The 19,241-nt window shown below is 47.1% G+C and overlaps 1 protein-coding gene across 5 annotated transcripts in view; it reads right to left on the reverse strand.

Moving 5' to 3' along the window:
• The window catches only part of CAMSAP1 (calmodulin regulated spectrin associated protein 1), a 66,770-nt gene extending 53,001 nt beyond the window's left edge, over nt 1–13,769 (reverse strand). The window contains exons 1-2 of one of the 5 annotated variants that reach the window (XM_087418769.1): nt 13,606–13,769; nt 13,307–13,466 (exon numbers count right to left, since the gene is read on the reverse strand). In XM_087418769.1, coding sequence (XP_087274895.1) covers nt 13,307–13,466 — 160 coding nt within the window. In that variant the 5' untranslated portion in view covers nt 13,606–13,769. Of the gene's footprint in view, nt 1–8,480; nt 10,915–13,306; nt 13,577–13,605 lie in introns of those variants that run through there. The other 4 variants (XR_015548902.1, XM_087418770.1, XM_087418774.1 and 1 more) reach the window with 4 other exon arrangements.
• Between the last annotated feature and the right edge of the window lie 5,472 nt (nt 13,770–19,241).

The raw sequence follows: 19,241 nt of genomic DNA on the forward strand, positions 1-19,241 counted from the left end.
GGTGGGTCATCAGGACTTGCACTCTCAACCGAACTGACCTGACCACCTAGTAATAAACAAATCCACATTCTCTAGATTTTAACAGGACCCAGAGTCTCACACATAAGAGTCAGAATGTCCAAGACACAACCCAAATTTACTCACCAGAGAAAACAGGGAAGAAAACCTACAAGGAGTGGGGCAAAGGCAATGAACAAACCCCAACCCCACGATGACCCAAGTGTCAGAATTATCTGACAAAAACGTTAGCAGTTTTTATAACCATGCTCTAAGAAGGAAGGGCAAACATTTCTTAAATGAACAAAAACACTAACACAAAACTCTGAGAAATCCTGGGGGAAGAAGTCCCAGAAAGGAGGGAAACCAAAGACTGGAATACCAGAGGGCCAGGTGTGAGGGAAAAGAAGGGCCGGCAGAAAATCTCACAGCGCTGCCTGCATTCCTCCACGGGCCCCACCTCAACACTGGCCCAACGCAGACCAGCAGCGGGTACCATAGGATGCCGCAGAACCCGACTGGGGTAGGAAGCAGATCAATCAACCCTCAAAACCTCCCTCCTCCTCCTCACCTCCATTTCAAGGCCCCAAGTACCACTCGGGAAACAGCTCTTACCAAGGACAGTGCCTGGGAGAGGGACAAACTTCCCAAGGGCAAGATGGTTTAGTGGGAAGCTGATAAACGGGAATGGCTGAGCACAAATTCTAATGCCAGGGTCTCTCCAGCCTGAGGCAAGACGCTCCTCATTCACACCTCAAAGACTTACCGGAAGGCACTAACTCTAGTCCCTGTCCCCAGATAAGACACCACACACCAGTGGAAAGGAGATGCAAACTGAATAACCTACACCTGTCAAGGGAAGATTAATGATCAAACAGATGACCAAATAAACAGAGTATCTTTAAAGACCTACATGGAGAGGAGATCTTCCAGTACTTGTGGACGCATAATTCAGATCAATCCTCCCATTGCAGACAACTACAAGGGCAGTACAGACATAATCAACACCTGTGAAGGCTAGGGCCCGCTAACAAGATGGTGAAGGGTCACCAGGCCAAGATCAGGAAGAACTTGCAATCCAGAGAGCCCAACATGCTGACACCACTCTCAGCCAAGGGCATGGTGCATCCTTTCTCCCAGGAGGATGTATCCCTTCCAGAGGAGGTGGTAAAGAGGGTAAGCTGCATTACTGGCACCGTCCAACTTCTAAGGACAAAATTTGGACTCCAGGGCTTGACAAAGGGAGCAGGGGACACTGGTAACCTCCTACACACTCTGGGTGGGACCCCAAAGGCTGTACCCTAAGAACAAGAACAAACCCAAAGTAGAGCAGCCCTCGAAAGTACTACAGCACGGCTCAGAAGCACCCCAATCTGTGAACTGGAGCAAGGAGATCACTGCCTGCTAGTGTCTAGAAGCAAATATAACTTCTGCCTGGAGGAAGGTAACATCTTAGGCCTCAAACAACTTCTACAATCTTTCAAATATTGTATACATTCAGCACAAATGAGAAGGAAGCAGATAAGCAAATGACAAGGTGTCCTGAACAAAAGCCAGCAGAAATAAGGAACAACAGAAACAGGCTCCCAGACTGCACTGCTGCCAAGGTGAAGTCAGTCCAGTACAGCCTCTCCCCTAGTGACAACCAGAACTCCGGACAAAAGACCAAAAGCAGCTACTGGGGATTCTAAATGCAAACAAGAGCAGGCAACATGGGGAGGCGAGGCAGAGCTTGAAGAAGCAACACTTACAGGGTCCCCAGCTCAGTCTCCTCTCCCAGCTGGGACCTGAGGGCAGCCCCAAGCCAGTATCCCGCAGCAGGCTCGGACAGCCAGACTCAGAGAAACCCCATCTTTCCGGCCAGAGCACCAGGAGAAGGGCCCTGCCAGCTGGAGGGTGGGTGGAATCCTAGGCTTTATTTCCCTTTTTTCTCCTCCAGCCTGACCCAGTCGAGAACTGCAGTGACAGCACAGGCAGCCAGAACTCTAAGAGGAACTCATCTCTGCCCAGAGGCACTGGGAGAGGGGCCTCAGTGGTCTGGAGAGCAAGAGGGTGCCTGTTACTGTTTTCCTCTCTTCTCTCAGCACACTGCCCCAGCCGTGGCCCCAAGTCGTGCAGAAGTACATGATGACAGCACATGCAGCTAAAACTGAGTGAAGCCCTGTCCTTCCAGCCAGTGGGGAAGGAAGAGAGGTTCCTTGGAGCCAGAAAGTGTAGAAGGAATTCAAGAAAGGAGAGAACCACAAAGGGAACTCCTAATTCCGCGTATGAACGCACACAACCCTCAGCTCCCTCCTGAGCTGTGTGCGCGCAGGACAGACCCAAAGATCTGAAGTGACCTTACAACCACTGCCCACAAATGGCAGGACAGACTTGTGGTCTGAACCTACGGGGTTTACTGCAACCCGGCTGCAAAACAAACCACCAGAAACTATCCATATCATCCAGAAGATGTTAGCAGGACCAGAAAACAGTCTCACAATGGAATACTTAACACGTCCAGGACACAATCCATCTTACTCAGCAGACAAAGAACCAGGAAATGTGGCTAATGCTCGGGGAAAAGAGTCCACAGATGCCCACCCTAAGGTGACCCAGATGACAGAATTCTTGAAGACTTTAAAGCACCTATTATAACCAGGCTCCAGGAGGTCAAGGTAAGCACTCTTGAAATAAAGGAAAAGAAAGAAGTTCTCAGCAGAGAAACAAAAACTAAAAAAAAAAAAAAAAAAAAAAAAAAGAATCAAAATTTCAGAACTGAAAAGTACAATATCAACAAAAAATTCAATGATAGATTCAACAGAAGAATGAAGACAGAGAAAAGAGTCAGTGAACATGAAGATAGATCAATACAAATTAGCAATTCGAAGAACAGAGACTAAATAAGATGAAGAGCCTTAGGGAGCTGTGGGACAACATCAAAAGGTCTAACATTTGTGTTACTACAGAAAAGAGATTGGTGCATAAAAAGCACTTGAATAAATAATAGCCAAAATCTCCCTATATTTGGTGAAAGACATCAATTCACAGGTTTAGGAAGCCTAGAAAACCAAAAAAGAACCAACTGGAAGCAAACCATGCCCAGACACTCCATAATCAAACTGCCAAAAACCAAAGATGAAGTAAGAGGCCCTACAGACACCTACCTAGAGGTATCAGCCAGAGACCTTCAATGACTATGCTTAAAACAGCGAAAGGGAAAAAGACAAGATTAAGAATTTTGGCAGAAAAGTGGAAATTATCAAAATAGAAAAAAGAACCTTGGCAGATCAGAAAAACAGCCAAGTAGAAATTCTAGAACAGAAAAATCCAGTAACTACACTTAATTTTACACATGGACTGTTCAACAGCAGATGCGACACAGGAGAGAAAACTCAGTAGAGAGGGTAAATGGCACACACTGCAAGTCACGGAAGTGTGACTGGAGGCCTGAAGGAAAGCAGAGAAAATACAGGGCAGAAAAAGCATTTCAACAGATGGTGAACAAGAATTTTCCAACACTTGTAAAATTCATGAAACTCAGCAGGATAAAAAAAAGGAAATCTACAGACCAAAGAACATCATAGCAACACTGATGAAATCAAAGACAAACAGAAGGGTAGGGGCCGGCCGCGTGGCTTAGGGGTTAAGTGCGCGTGCTCTGCTGCTGGCGGCCTGGGTTCGGATCCCAGGCGCGCACCGATGCGCCGCTTCTCCGGCCATGCTGAGGTCACGTCCCACATACAGCAACTAGAAGGATGTGCAGCTATGACATACAACTATCTACTGGGGCTTTAGGGGGAAAAATAAATAGATAAATAAAATCAAAGACCAACAGAAGGGACTCCTGGTCAGGACCAGACAGCAGAGACTTGTCTCTCCCTGCTCCTCTCTACTAGGTACATCTACAAACCTTGAGAATAATTCAAAAGACAACCAAAGGAGAACTCTGAAGGAGGTGGAAGGGAAGGCAAACCGCTGTGGGACCTCAGGATTGGAGGAACAGCCCAGCAACAGAGTGTCTTACAACCCCCACCCAACCAAGGTGACCCAGGCCTTCCTGACCCCCAGCCTAGCAGGAGAAGGCAGGCCAAGTAGGCTCCTTCCTGCCCCAGGTGGAACAGGAGTCCCACCTATTACACCAGGCCAGCCTGACAGAACCGGCAGGGGATCAACAGGAAGCCCAACTAACAAGCATCCTGGGACACTTACCCCAACAAAGCACCCAGCCCAGAAGCGCTCTCCTTCCCCATTGGGCCTGAGACACATCCTCCCACCCGCAGACACCTTGCACCAGAGAAGTCCAGCAGTGGACTCCACCATGACAAGCGGTCGGCCCGGAAAATGCTGTCCATCCCCCAGAGGAATGGGGCAGGTCTGCCATAACAAGCACCCAGCCCAGAAGCTCTTCGTCCTGTAGGCAAAGAACCCTACCCCACCCAGGGCACCAGGCAGTACGGCTCCAGGAAGCTCCTTCTGCCCCCTAAAGCAACCCCAGCAGGGACAGTGGGAGCCCCAGCAGACACACCAGGCAGAAAAACGGCACCACGCAGGCTCTGGATATTAGACAGTCACTGGAATCAGTCCACAAAAGTAGCCCAGGCCCTGCTGACCAGGGAGACGGCCCAATACAACCAGAGGTTCCAACAGAACCAAGTCCCGTGACGTAACAGGCAAAATGACCAGGAAACAAGCCAAAATCACCTGTCGTACCCAGAACCAGGAAAATCAAGACTTTAATGAGAAAAGACAATCAACTGACACCAATACCAAGATGAGTCAAATGCTGGAATTATCTGACAAGGATTTTAAAGCAACTCTCATAAAAAAAATTCCACAAGCAATTACAAATTCTCCTGAAACAAGTGAAAAACAGAAAATTTCAGAAAAGAAAGAGAAATTATAAAAAGAACCAAATATAGGGCCGGCCCCGTGGCTTAGCGGTTAAGTGCACGCGCTCCGCTGCTGGAGGCCCGGGTTCGGATCCCGGGCACGCACCAACGCACCGCTTCTCTGGCCATGCTGAGGCCGTGTCCCACATAGAGCAACTAGAAGGATGTGCAGCTATGACATACAACTATCTACTGTGGCTTTGGGGGGAAAAATAAATAAATAAATAAAATTATTTTTTAAAAAAAAAGAGAGAATCACATTAGAAATAATAACAAATGAGGAAAATCTCAATACTTGGAAATTACACTTCTAAATAACTCATGGGTCAAAGAGAAAGTATCAAAAGAAATAAAGAAAAATACATACAACTGAATGAAAATGAAAATACAACATACCAACACACGGGGGATGCAGCTAAGACAGTACAGAGTGGGAAATTTATAGCACTAAATGCTTACACTAGAAAAGAGGAAAAGTCTCAAACCAATAATCTAAGTTCCTACCTCAAGAAACTAGAAAAAGAAGAGTAAAATAAACCCAAAGCAGGCAGAAAGAAAGGAGGCAAGTGTGGTTATAAAAGAGCAACAGAACAGAAAAGGTCCTTGTGGGGATGGAATGTTCTATATCTAGATTATACAATGTCAACATCCCAGCTGTGATATTATACTACGGTTTTGCAAGAAGTTACCAGTGGGGAAACCAGGTAAAGGGTGCCCAGGACCTCTCTGTATGATTTCTTAAAACTGCATGTTAACATACAATTATCTCAAAATAAAAGTTTAATTTTTTTAAAAAATTGGCCAAAGATCTGAAAAAACATTTCATAGAAAAAAGATTCAAATGACCAATAAGCATATTAAAAAATGTTCATCATCATTAGTCATCAGGGAAATGCATACCAAAACCACAGTGAGATAGCACAATCCATACACTTGAATGGCTAAAATTAAAAAGACTGACAATGCCACATGTTGGCAAGGATGCAGAGCAACTGGAACTCTCACACTTTGCTGGTAGAAATAAAAGAGGACACAGCCACTTTGGAAAACAACTGGGCAGTTAAACATACTGATATGACCCAGTAACACCATGCCCAGGTATTTACCCAGACAAACGAAAACACATGTCCACACAAAGACTTGTACATGAACGTTCACAGCAGCTTTATTCATAACAGACAAAAACTAGTTATAGTCTAAGTGTCCATCAACGACTGAATGAATAAGTAAAACAAGGGCAGCCAAACAATGAAGACTACCACTACTACTCAGCAAAAAAGATCTACACACAGGGACGCATCTCAAAAATACTGTGTTGAGTGAAGAAGCCAAAGAGGACCTGACATATCATCAGAGGTAAATAAAACTCTAGAAAACACAACTAATCTACAGGGACAGAGCAGATCAGTGAGGCTCTGGGCTGGGGCTGACTGGAGGGGCTCAAGGAAACCCGTAGAGGTGATGAACATGTTTTACCCTGATTGTGAGTCCTGTTGGCAGGAGTATATATGTTTCTTTAAACTCATCAAGCTATATTCCTTAAATGTGTGCATTTTATTATATGTAAAGTGTTCCTCAATAAAGTTGGTTTTCTCAAAGATGCAAAATAAAATTCCTCACTGTATATCCAACAATGGTTAACCTACCCTACAGAGATTTCTCTGAAAGGCCCAGGTTTAATATATCTCCTCCCTCCTCAGAAACCTTCAGTGGCTCCCCAATTCACACACAACAAAACCTCAATTTATCAACAGCCGTTCAAGGCATTCCAAGATCTGGCCCCAGGTATTTTTCCCAGTCTGCGTTATTCTAACTCTGCTGCAGCTAAATTCACACTTCACCCCAACTAGAACACTAGGCTTCCCTTAGCATGAAGGACACGGCAGCCCCCTCCACCCTCGGACTGGTTTTTGTTTGTTCCCTTCCCTCCACTTGGTTCTTACCCACCTAAGCCACAAGCTCAGCTTCACTTTCTTTTTTTTTTTTAGCATTTTTTTTTTAAGATTTTATTTATTTATTTATTTTCCCCCCAAAGCCCCAGTAGATAGTTGTATGTCATAGCTGCACATCCTTCTAGTTGCTACATGTGGGATGCAGCCTCAGCATGGCCGGAAAAGCGGTGCGTGGGTGTGCGCCCGGGATCCGAACCCGGGCCGCCAGCAGCGGAGCACGTGCACCTAACCGCTAAGCCACGGGGCCGGCCCTCAGCCTGGCTTTCTTGAATGGAACATTCCGGATTCCGTCCAAGGAGTTTCCCTCCCTCCCTCATGTGTTCTGCCACATCACCTGCTCCTCTCTCAGGCAGCAGCCTCCTCGGCCTTGCATCACAGGTCTGTGTGTGCGTGGCCACATCCAGCACTACATGAGCCCTGAGAAGCAGGTCAAGGCCCTACGGTTCACAACATAATGCTCAGCTGAACACTGATATAAGTTTAACTTTGAGTTTGAAGTAGAGTCACTGGAGGACACTGACTAAGGGATATTTAAGTGAACTAGTTAGCTTGAACAATAAGAAAAAGAGGGCTAGGAGAGAGCAGAAATAGAAATAAAAACTCAAAGATTATCTTTCCATATGTGATAACAAAGCCACAAAAGAAGAAAAGCTCCATGGAATAAAGACTATAAATATTCTTGCCAAGGGTACCGCAGGCACTAGGTGGCTGTCCCAGCTGACCCTTCCTCATGCTTGCCCAACCTCCTACCCCTGCCATCAATCAGCCCAGTCTCAGCAACTCAGCTTTCCTAGTATCTGTTGGCTCAACCTACCCTTCTCATTCCCACTGCAGACAAACTAGGCAAGGCCTTGGCACTTCAAGCCAAAATGACATCAGCTCTGCTATGGACTCAATGTGTGTGTCCCCTCAAAACTCATATATTGAAACCTAACCCCCAAGGTGAAGATATAAGGAGATGGGGTCTTTGGGAGGTGATTAGGTCATGAGGATGGAGGCCTCCTGAACAGGATTAGTGCCCATATAATGAAGCTCTAGAGAGCTCCCTGGCCCCTTCTGCCATGTGAGCACATACCAAGAAGACAGCCATCTATGAACCAGGAAGCAGGCCCTCACCAGACATCAAATCTGCTGGCACCAGGATCTTAAACTTCCAACCTCCAGAAATGTGAGAAATAAATGTGTTGTTGGTAAGCCACCCAGTGTATGGTATCTTGCTACAGCAGCCCAAATAGACTAGGACAAGCTCCCAGATACTCCACCTGACTACAGCCTCTACCCGCTCCAATCTGCTAGAAGAATCTTGCCAGGCTACCTCTCTCATCACACCACCCCCTACGCAAAAACCTTCTCAGGCACACATCATGAAAGAAATCCTTAGCCAGCTTGGAACACCACAGACAATCTGGCCCAGACTATTTCCCAAACTAATCACCTACTATTTCAGTCCACAAATCCTCTGTCACAAGAAGGTTAATCGACTCAGTGCCCACGACACTTCTTCCTCTGCACGGAACCTGGCCAGGTGCCCTCCCCTCTACTCTTGCGAGAGCTACCCAAACCTTACCTAGCCTATCGCCCCACGAAGCCTCCCCAAGCAGCCTTCTCACAGCGATCACTGCCCCGGGTGGCGCAAGCACTCCAGTCCCCATTCACCCACCTGACAGCGCCTTACTCTGCCTCAAGACAGCTCCTGCACTGATGTCAAGCTGCCATTTCTCAGGGCCTGCATTATTTCATTTTCCTTTGTAGATGTCAATAGTTCGTGTGGATTTTAAGCAATTGAGGAGATGGCACTATATAACTTCTCCCCTGTATTTCCTGCAGTGCAAAACACAATTATGCACATGACAATTATGCAATTACTATTGTTTGAATGAATGTAATATTGGCTCCATCCTGGTCACCTTCAGATTAGATGAAAAATGATAGCAATCTGAGTTTTTTAATAGTTGAACTAGGAAGTAAAAAAGAACACTGGTACATATAATGGTGATATGGCCACAAAAAAAATCAACAGCAGAAGAAGCCTATGAGCTATCATAAAGACAAATGTAATACAGAGAAGAAAATATTAAGGGCTTTCTGGAAGAATATTTGCACAAATTTAACATCCTAAAGCACAACAGTGGCCAACTCTTTTGAGGGTCGCTCAAATTTAAAGGATTAGAACAGTTTGAACTTAAAGATGGATTTATGTTCTTTGCTTAATCTTTAACTTGTGGTATCAGGCAGGAAAGAGAGCATGTGCAAAATGGTATATCTCTAGAAATACAAATGCACCATGTATGGCCACCAGGACAGAATTATAAAGCACATCCTTCCATCCCACCTGTTTCAAAGGTGTTTCCAACTCTTTTATCCATTTGACAAGTATCTGAGCACTGACTGTCCTGCAGACATGGTAGTAAACAGGACAACCACGACCCCTGACCTCACGGACACGAGGCGGTTCTCAGTGCACCCAAGCAGAGGGAAGGTCATGTTACAAGACCAACCAACGACCCCCACAGTATCTTGTCCCACCGAGCAGGTGCATCTAGGCTGTTTTGTAACCTCCCATCTCAGAGGCACCCAAATCCCTTACTAAGAACAAAAAACTATTGAAAAATACAATCTAAATTCACAAACCAATAATCTGAACAAATCACCACATAAAAAAACTTGACGGTATGCTTATGAATGAGGGTCTCCCCACTACGACTTGCACAAAGGCTGTTCCCAACAGTCCAGGGACAAGAGCAGCAGCCAGGTTTCATTTCCAGTCCTGGGACCTGGAGAGGGGTTCCGAGCACTCGAATCATTTTAGCCAAATGTCACTACAACAAAGCAAGGCGGTGACCCTCTGGAGTTGACAACAAAGGGATTTTGCTCCTAATATCAATTAAGCAACAGAGTCCAAGCTATTCTTGTGGTCTAGACAATGAGACAGCTGGCAGCGGCTGGATTACAGATACCTCATCAATGACTGCACAGATTTCGCGTCCCACAACACAGTTTCCAAATCAGTAGTTTAATTACTCTAAGGAGAGAGGGAGAGGATGAGAGTGCTAATCCCTCACTAGCGGTGGGCTCTGGACAGCCTCGTGGTCTCTCTCCATCCCAGTTTGCTGCTACTAAAAAGAGAAGATTAACCTCGGTGGCCCCTACGGTCCCACCCAGTCCAGGGAAGCACAGCTCCAAGGTGAGCTGTGGTGAGTCTCAATGTGGTTTCCAGGGCGCCTCAGAGGGTGAAACCACCACCACTGAGCTACATAGCAACATGCTTGCAAAGAGCTGAGTGCCTTCTAGTACTTTCCCTGGGTTGTTTTTTCAACACTGTCCTTGGGAGTTAACAAAAGCTATTACTCCCCCACTGTCTCCTGAAACCAAGGCCTAAATACCTTTAAGTTTCCTAAGCTCGTGGACTAAAATCAAAAGCCAGGAATGCAGCAGCCCCAGTCCAGCTCTATTCTGTAAAATAAATGGTACTTCAAGTCATTCCTTTAAAGTTTTTTACCAATTTATTACAATTTTCAATCAAAAGGACATCACAAAACATTCCAGCTAAGCAGACTCAACTGCTTCCCACACTTTTAATAACTTTCAACATGTCCAATATATTACTTCTAAAAAAACAATTAAAACACTATAAATGAAACAAGAGTTACCCCAAAAAGGGAGCGGCAGAATCTAAAAATAAAAACACAAGAGGGCCCACAGTTCTTGGCTGTGGCACCAGAGATGAAGAAAGTCGGAGGAAACGTTTCTGCATAACCATGTGCCACCACAAGGCCTGGCCAAGGGTGAGCTCTCCCCAGGCTCCTCACTCACTACAAACGGCAGCGGCCGGTGGCCCCGGGGACACGGAGAGTCCCAAAAGGCAAACGCAAACAAGAAGCCAGCCTCAGAGCACCTCGCCTGAGAGTGTCTGCATGCTTTCAATTCCTATACAAACAGAAAAGACTGTTCGGTTTCATTTAGCTACTTAATGAACAACTACAGAACAAGAAAAACATTTAGGCCACTTTCACCATCACACCCCTCAAAAACAATTTACAATTAAAGCATGCAGACTGAAAGAATCATGTCTAATTAACTGAAAACTAAGCTGGAGAGGCACATGGAGATGTCCAAAAGGAGAAACAAAGAATAGGCCCCTGGATTAGGAAAAGAGTTTTGGGGTAAAAAATCTATATTATCCTACCCAAATCCCTCCCCACCCAGTCTCCTGCAAGACCAGAGAAACTCCCCCAGGGCTGTGGAACGAACGAACGAACACACACACACACACACACACACACACACACACACTGACGACACACACACACACACACACACACACACACACACACACACACACACTGACGACACAGATGAAATCACTTCAGCTGAGTGGAGGTGAGTTTTTTTGGTCATCTGAGTTGGGATCTCCTAAATATGTCAACTTAAAAAGAGATTCTCATCTAGAACAAAACTACATCTGTGCCCTTCCCGAAACACAGCATAGAATGGAACAGCCTTCTCATTCAGCAACAATGAATGGAAAGCAGACCTCCTAAAATCCGTGTGTGATGAGCACACTTCAGCCGAGGGATCGTGACCGACGGGCAACATGCAAGCCAGCCGCAGATCCTCAGACAGCATCCAGTCTCCTTCAGCTCCTGCTCACCTTCTGTTCTATAAATACCTACCTTTAATCATTGAAAACCCTAAAGCCTATTTTAATATCAGCTTTTGAATTAATTATCTGATGAGTCAACAAGTATCAAAGTGATCTGGTACTGGAAATAAAACTACACTAACCCAATACTAACCCTGAGAGGGATGCATATTTGTTTCCAGATAGCTGACAAATCCCACGCTGAATGCCAAAGCTAAATGTAACACAATAAAAATGCATTCACTTTGCTAAAGAAACTGGAAAGCAAATAACGAGACGGCTTTTTAGAAGTATTTGTGTCGATATAGCATTCATTACTAGAACCTTAGCTATTTCCATACATAAAATCTTAAAAATACACAGCAGTGTGAAACCTTGCACATGTGCCCCAGGAGCCGTGCCCAAGAACGCACCGTGCTTAAGAACACAGACCTGGAACCCAACCAGTGCCCACCAACAGTGAACAGGCCTCCAGCGAAACACCACACAGCAGTGAAAAAGCAAGGAGAGGAGTGGGAAGGAAGAAACTAGGAAGAATGTGGAATAAAGCAGTCTCAGCAGAGGACATAACTACCAAGGGTGCAAAAATAGGGAAAACTAAATACAGTTCAGTGATGTAAACACATGCGGTGAAATATAAAGAAAAGCAAACCAATCGCCAACGCAAGACATGAGGTTGGGACCCCGGCACACCCAGGGGACCCCACACTTGAGGTCAGGTCGCGTGCTTTTCCTTAAACTGACTGCCACATACCCGAGTGGCCGCTGCGGTATTACTCTTTACACCTCACTCTAAAATTTTACATACACTTTTTATCAATTCCATATTTCCCCCAAAATCATGTAAATTCGTGTACGCGACAATGTTTCCCCATCATACTATAGAGAAACTGAATCAAGTTCGCTGTAAAACTGGAAACTGCAAAATAAAGGAGAAAACTCGGGGTGCACACCATGAAATCAGCCTGCAATAGGGGACGCATCTAATCCCCGAGACCTGCAGAGCCAGTTTAGCCTCATGACTAACTGAGTCTGGCCATGACACAGGCCGCTCGGACCGGTGAGAGCCCGTCACAGGGGCACGCCTGCTCCGCGAGTTTTCAGACCCGGTCACCAGCCTCCCTCCTGAAAGGGTTCTCTCTCCACTTCAGTCTCACTCTGGAATCAGAAACGTCTTCACCACAACGAAGGCAATTTTTAAAAACTGCTTCAAATGAAGAGAAAAAAGACTACGCACTATTAACTCTTAATTTCGTACCTAAAACAAAACAGCTGAAGTTAATAAAGCAGGCCTCGGGAGCCAAGCGATTATGAGAATCACTTGGTCTCTGAAACGCCGAGAGCTGGAAACCGGCGAGTCTTAATCCACTAAGAATATCAGGCCTAACAAACTGGCTCCTAACAAGGCTACCTAGTTCTGCAGGACAGGCTCACCGAAGGTGGGCCCCGATCAAGACGGTGCAGCTGAGAAGCAACGACTCGTGGGGAACTCCACCGGCGAGCTCGGTGACAGTCGAGCCCGGCCGGGCACCCAGGGTGTCACCGCGGACTCGCGCCCCGCCCGGCTCCGGGGGAGGTTCCCCGGGCCGGCCCCGCTGCACCTGCCGGAGGACCCCGGCGCCGACCCCCCACCCCGCTCGGTCGCACGCGGCCAGTCCACTCCGGAGGTGACCCCACCACGCCCCGCACTGCCCGGGACCCTGCGCGGCGGGCGGCGCACAAAGGAGCCCCAGCCCGTGCGTCTCCGGCCTCAACTCGGCCCCCGACCCCGTCCGTCCCCCTCCCCCGGGCCGTGTCCTCCCCCGCCCGCGCCCCCTCCCCGCCCCGCCCCCGCCCCCGCCCACCGATGCCGTAGGCCTTGGCGCAGAGCCACTGCAGGTTGGCGGCGATCTTCGCGCGGGCCGGGTCGTAGCGGTCCAGCGGCACGATGTCCACGGCGCCGTCGGGCGCGGCCTCCATCCTCCGCCAGCCCTCGCCGGCCGCGCCGCCGCCCGCGTCCACCATCTGCACACAGAAAGGCCGCTGCAGCGCGGGCGGCGCCGGCGAGGCCGCAACAAAGGCGCCGCCCCCGCCGCGCCGGAGGGACCCGCGAGGGGCCGGCACCGACCGCGGCCGGCGCCCCCGCCCGCCCGCCCGGCCTCACCTCACAGCCGCCGCCGGCGCCGCCGCCGTGCGTGCTGCTGCCGCATGCTGCGGGGCCGGGCCCGGAGGCCGGGGCCCGGGAGGCCGGGCGCGGGGGGCAGGGGGCGGCGAAGCGGGGGCGCAGGCTGGTCCGCGGGCCGTGGCGGGGGGCGCGCGCGCGCGGAGCCGGGGGCGGCGGCGGCTGAGGAGGCGGCCAACCGGCGGGAGCGCGCGCACCGCTGAGGCCCTGCGCAGGCGCACTGGGCGCAGCCCGCCGCCCCTTGCCGGCCCGCGCTCGCTCCGCCCCTTTCCGCAGGCGCAGTGGGCGCAGCCTGTGGCCCCGCCCCCGGCCCGCGCTCGCCCCGCCCCTTCCCGCAGGCGCAGTGGGCGCTGCCAGAGGACCCGCCCCTTCCCGCGGGCGCCGGGCGCGGGGTCGCGCGGGCTGACAGGCCCTGGCGAGTCCTGCTGCAGCCCTTTGTCTGGGCCGGGTCTCTTCCTGCTGGGACTGGGTCGTCCAGACCAGGGGACCCCACCGCGCGACGGGGCCGAGCCCCTCGCGGAGGCCCCTGCGTGGGCCGACTGCGACCTCAAGAAGGCGACGGCCCCGGAGGGAGGGGGCGCTCGGAGCCTGGGGGACCCCCCCCCCCAGGAGCAGCCCCGGATTCCCCTTCCCGGAGAGCAGCGCTGGGAGGCCGGGGACCCCCCGCCCCCAGAGCAGCCCCGGGGATACTTCCCCTCCCCACTGCCCCCAGCAGCGCCGGGAGCCCGGGACGCCCACACACACACACACACACACACACACACACACAAAGGCCCTTGGTGCCTAGAGACCCCCTCAAAGTAGCACTGGGGGTGCCTCCCACCATAGTGGGGCTCGGAGCCCGGGGACCCCACCCCGAGAGCAGCCTCAGGAATACCTCCCCTCCCAGCCAGCAGCGCTGGCAGCGGGGCGCACCCCTTTCCCTGCAGGAGCACCTGTGCCGGGGCGCCCCCAGCAGGCACTAGCTGTGGTCTCCAGGGTACGGTCCCGGGAAGTGGGCTCTGGACGCCTGAGAAACTGCGCATCCTCAGCCCCCAGCGCAGCCGTAGGTATCGGCCTCAGGCACGTCCCCCAGAAGGGGCTGGCTTCGTCCTGATAAAGCCTGTGTTGGACTAATAATTATAGTAACACCGTGAAACCTCAGCGTGTGAAACCTCGTGTGTCCTGGTGCTCGGCTGAGGACCTCAAAGCTGAGCTGACAGAGGGCTGCTGGCTTCTGTGCCATGCACTGGGGTCCAGAAATCCAAGGCCTTGAGGAAAGCGGGAAGAAACAGTTTCCTATGAATAAGGTGTCCTGGGAGTGAAGGCCAGGATGGCTCCCAACCTCACTTCACCGGCGGTGCTAAGGCGGAAAGAAAACCCAGGTTGTCAGGTGATGTAAGCTCAAGGACCCAGCCGGTCATTCAACAAACACTTATTCATGTGCAGGCATGAGCCTCACTCTGGCTCACAGCAGAGAACAAAACACAAATCCCCACCCGCATTCGGGGAGCTGAGGTCTAGCGAGGAGGGAACATGACTGCATGTGTGGTAGGTGAGGCAGTGAGCAGCGCTGGGGCCGCCATCAAGGAAAACTAAGGGGGCATTTGAGCAAAGACCTGCAGGGAGCCAGGGGCAAGCAGGAGCTTGTCTGGGGAAGTGTGTTCTGGGCAGGGGTGTAGGAGTGCCGGATACGTAAGAGACAGGGAGGCCACTGCATCCAGAACCAGGCATGGAGAGACACTGGCAGGAAAGGGGCGCGGGGGTGGCAAATCTTGTAAGAACTGTGGCTTCCTCTCTGAGTGAGATGGGAAGCCATAGAGGGCCTTTGAGCACAGGCAGGAAGGATGTGACTGACCCTTTACAGGGAACATTCTGGTTCCTGGGAGCAGACTAGAAGGTAGGAAGGGCAAGGAAGGAAGCAGGGAGACCAACCTCTGACAGGTGGGATGTGGAGTGCTCGAGAAAGCAACAGGTCAAGGGCAACTCCAAGGGGTTTTTATCTTAATCTTGTGTCCTGCAACCTTGCTGAACCCATTTATTAGTTCTTACAGTTTTTTAGTGGATTTTCTACATATAAGATCATGACATCTGTGAAGAGAGACAGTTGTACCTCTTCCTCCTCAATCTGGATGCCTTTTATTTCTCCAGTACAATGTTATTTGACATTGTATTCAGAAGTAGCAGAGCAGATGTCCTTGTCTTGTTTCTGCTCTTAGGAGAAAAGCATCCAGACTTTCACCACTAACATATGATGTTAAATGTGGATTTTTCGTATTTATCAGGCTAAGGGAGTTCCGTTCTATTCCTGTGTCGTCGAGTGTTTTTATCAAGAAAGGGTGTTGGGTTTTGTCAAACTTTTTTTGTGTGACTTTTTTTGTAACTATTGAGATCATCACTTGGGGTATTTTTACTCATTCTATTAATGTGGTGTATTACATTGATTGATTTTTGGATATTGAACCAGCCTTGCATTCCTGGGATAAATCCCACTTGATCATAGAGTATAATGTGTTTTTCAAGTTTGGCAAATCATTTTTTTTTTTGAGCTTTATTGAGATATAACTGACATATAATATCGTGTAAGTTTAAGGTATACAATGTGATGATTTGGTATGTGTATAGGTATATACTGTGAAACAATTATCACAATAAGGTTAGTTAACACATCCATCACCTCACCTACTTACCTTTTCGTGTGCACGTGTGTTGCAAACATTTAAGATCTACTGTCATAGAGACTTTCAAGTATACAATACAGTATTGTTGACTATAGTCAGCATGCTGTACATTATTACATCCTCAGAACATATTCATTTTATACCTGTAAATTTGTACCTTTTAACCAAAATCTCCCCATTCCTCCCACCCAACCCCTGCCAGCCACCAATCTACTCTTTGTTTCTATGAGTTTGGTTTTTTAGATTCCACATATAAGTGAGATCACACAGTATTTGTCTTTCTCTGATTTATTTAACTTAGCATAATGCCCTATTCATCCATGTTGTCACAAATGGCAAGATTTCCTTCTTTTTTATGGCTATACTAATATTTCATTGTATATATAGACCACATTTCCTTTACCCATTCATCCATTGAGGGACACTTAGGTTGCTTCCATGTCTTGGCTGTTGTGACTAATGCTGCAGTGAACATGGGGGTGCAGATATCTCTTTGAGATAGTGATTTCATGTCCTTTGGATATATACACAGAAGTGGGATTGCTGGCTCATATGGTAGTTGTAGTTTTAATTTTTTGAAGAACCTCCACACTGTTTTCCAAAGTGGCTGTACCAATTTCCATTCCTATCAACAGCGCATGAGGGTTCTCTTTTCTCCACATCTTTGCCAATACTTGTTATCTCCTTTTTGATGATAGCCATTCAAACAGCTAGAGGTGGTATCTCATTGTGGTTTTGATTTGCATTTCCTTGATGATTAGTGCTGTTGAGCACCTTTTCACGTACCTGTTGGCCATCTGTATGTCTTCTTTGGAAAAATGTCTGTTCAGATCGTTTGCCCATTTTTTTAAATTGGACTTTTGTTTTTGATATTGACTTGTATGAGTTCTTTATATATTTTGGATATTAACTCCTTATCAGGTATATGATTTGCAAATATTTTCTCTCGTTCTGTAAGTTGCCTTTTCACTTTGTTGATTGTTTCTTTGACTGTGCAGAAGCTTTTTAGCTTGATGTAGTCCCAATTGTTGTTTTTGCTTTTGTTGCTTGTGCTTTTGGTGTCATATCCAAAAAATCACTGCCAAGACCAATGTCAAAAAGGTTTCCCCTATGTTTTCTTCTCGGAATTTTATGGTTTTGCACATTTAAGCCTTTAATCTATTTTGAGTTAATTTTTGTGAGTGGTGTAAGATGGGGGTCCATTCTTTTGCATATGAATGTTCAGTTTTCCCAACACCATTTATTGAAGAGACTGTCCTTTCTGCATTGAGTATTAGTTGACCATATATACGTGGGTTTACTTCTGGGCTCTTGATTCTCTTGCATTTGTCTTTGTGTCTGTTTTTATGCCAGTGCCATACTGTTTTGATTTCTATAGCTTTGTAATATAGTTTGTTTTTATATTTTATATTTACATTTATTTTATTATTTATATTATTATATTTTATATTTATATTTATTATAATATTATTACTTTATATTGTATTTTATATTTACATGTTTTTATATAGTTTGTTTTTATATAGTTTGATTTCTATAGTTTTGTAATATAATTTGTGCTATAGTGTTTGTAATATAGGAAGTTTGATGACTCTGGCTTTGTTCTTCTGTCTCGAGATTGCTTTGGCTATTTGGGGTCTTTTGTGGTTCCATATGAATTTTAGGATTATTTTTTCTCTGTGAAAAATGCCATTGGGATTTTGCTGGGGATTGCATTGAATCTATAGATGGCTTTGAGTAGGATGGACATTTTAACAATATTAATTCTTCTGATACATGAACACAGGATATCTTTCCATTTGTGTCTTCAATTTCTTTCATCAGTGTCTATATTTTTCAGTGTACAGATCTTTAACTGCCTTAGTTAAATTTATTCCTAAGTATTTTATTATTTTTGATGCTACTGTAAATGGGATTGTTTTCCTTATTTCTTTTTTTAGATAGTTGGTTGTTAGTGTATTGAAATACAACTGCTTTTTGTATGTTGATTTTGTATCTTGCAACTTTACTAAATTTTTTTTTTCTTTTCTTTTTTTTTTTTGTGAGGAGGACCAGCCCTGAGCTAACATCCGATGCCAATCCTCCTCTTTTTTTTGCTGAGGAAGACTGGCCCTGGTCTAACAGACGTGCCCATCTTCCTCTACTTTATATGGGATGCTGCAACAGCATGGCTTAACAAGCAGTGTGTCGGTGCACGCCTGGGACCTGAACCGGCGAACCCTGTGCCGCTGCAGCGGAGCACGCGCACTTAACCGCTTGTGCCACCAGTCCGGTCCCCCGCAACTTTACTAAATTTATTAGTTCTAACAGTTTTTTGGTGGCGTCTTTAGGATTTTCTATACATCAGGTCATGTGATCTGCAGAGACAATTTTACTTTTTCCTTTCCTATTTGTATGTCTTTTACTTCTTTTTCTTGCCTGATTGTTCTGGCTAGAACTTCCAGGACTATATTGAACAGGAGTGGTGAGAGTGGGCGCCTTTGTCTTGTTTCTGATCTTAGAAGAAAAGCTTCTGATGTTAGCTGTGTTTATCATATATGGCCTTTATTATGTTGAGGTACATTCCTTCTCTATCCAATTTGTTGAGAGTTTTTGTCATGAAAGTATGTTGAATTTTGTCAAATGCTTTTTCTGCATCTATTGAGATGATTATATGCTTTTTATTATTAATGTGGTTATCACATTTATTGATTTACATATGTTGAACCATCCTTGCATCCCAGAGATGAATCCCACTTGATGATGATGATGTGTGATCCTTTAATGTGCTGTTGAATTCAGTTTGTCTTTTGTTGAGGTTTTTTTTTTTCCTTTTTTTTTTGAGAAAGATTGGCCCTGCACTAACATCTGTTGCCCATCTTCCTCTTTTTTTAATTTTTTCTCCTCAAAGCCCCAGTACACAGTTGTGTATCATAGTTGCAGACTTGTAGCTCTTCTATATGGGACGCTGCCTCAGCA

The sequence above is a fragment of the Ceratotherium simum genome, chromosome 29 (assembly GCF_057802395.1).
Source record: "Ceratotherium simum simum isolate JZ-2026a chromosome 29, ASM5780239v1, whole genome shotgun sequence".
NCBI lineage: Eukaryota > Metazoa > Chordata > Mammalia > Perissodactyla > Rhinocerotidae > Ceratotherium > Ceratotherium simum.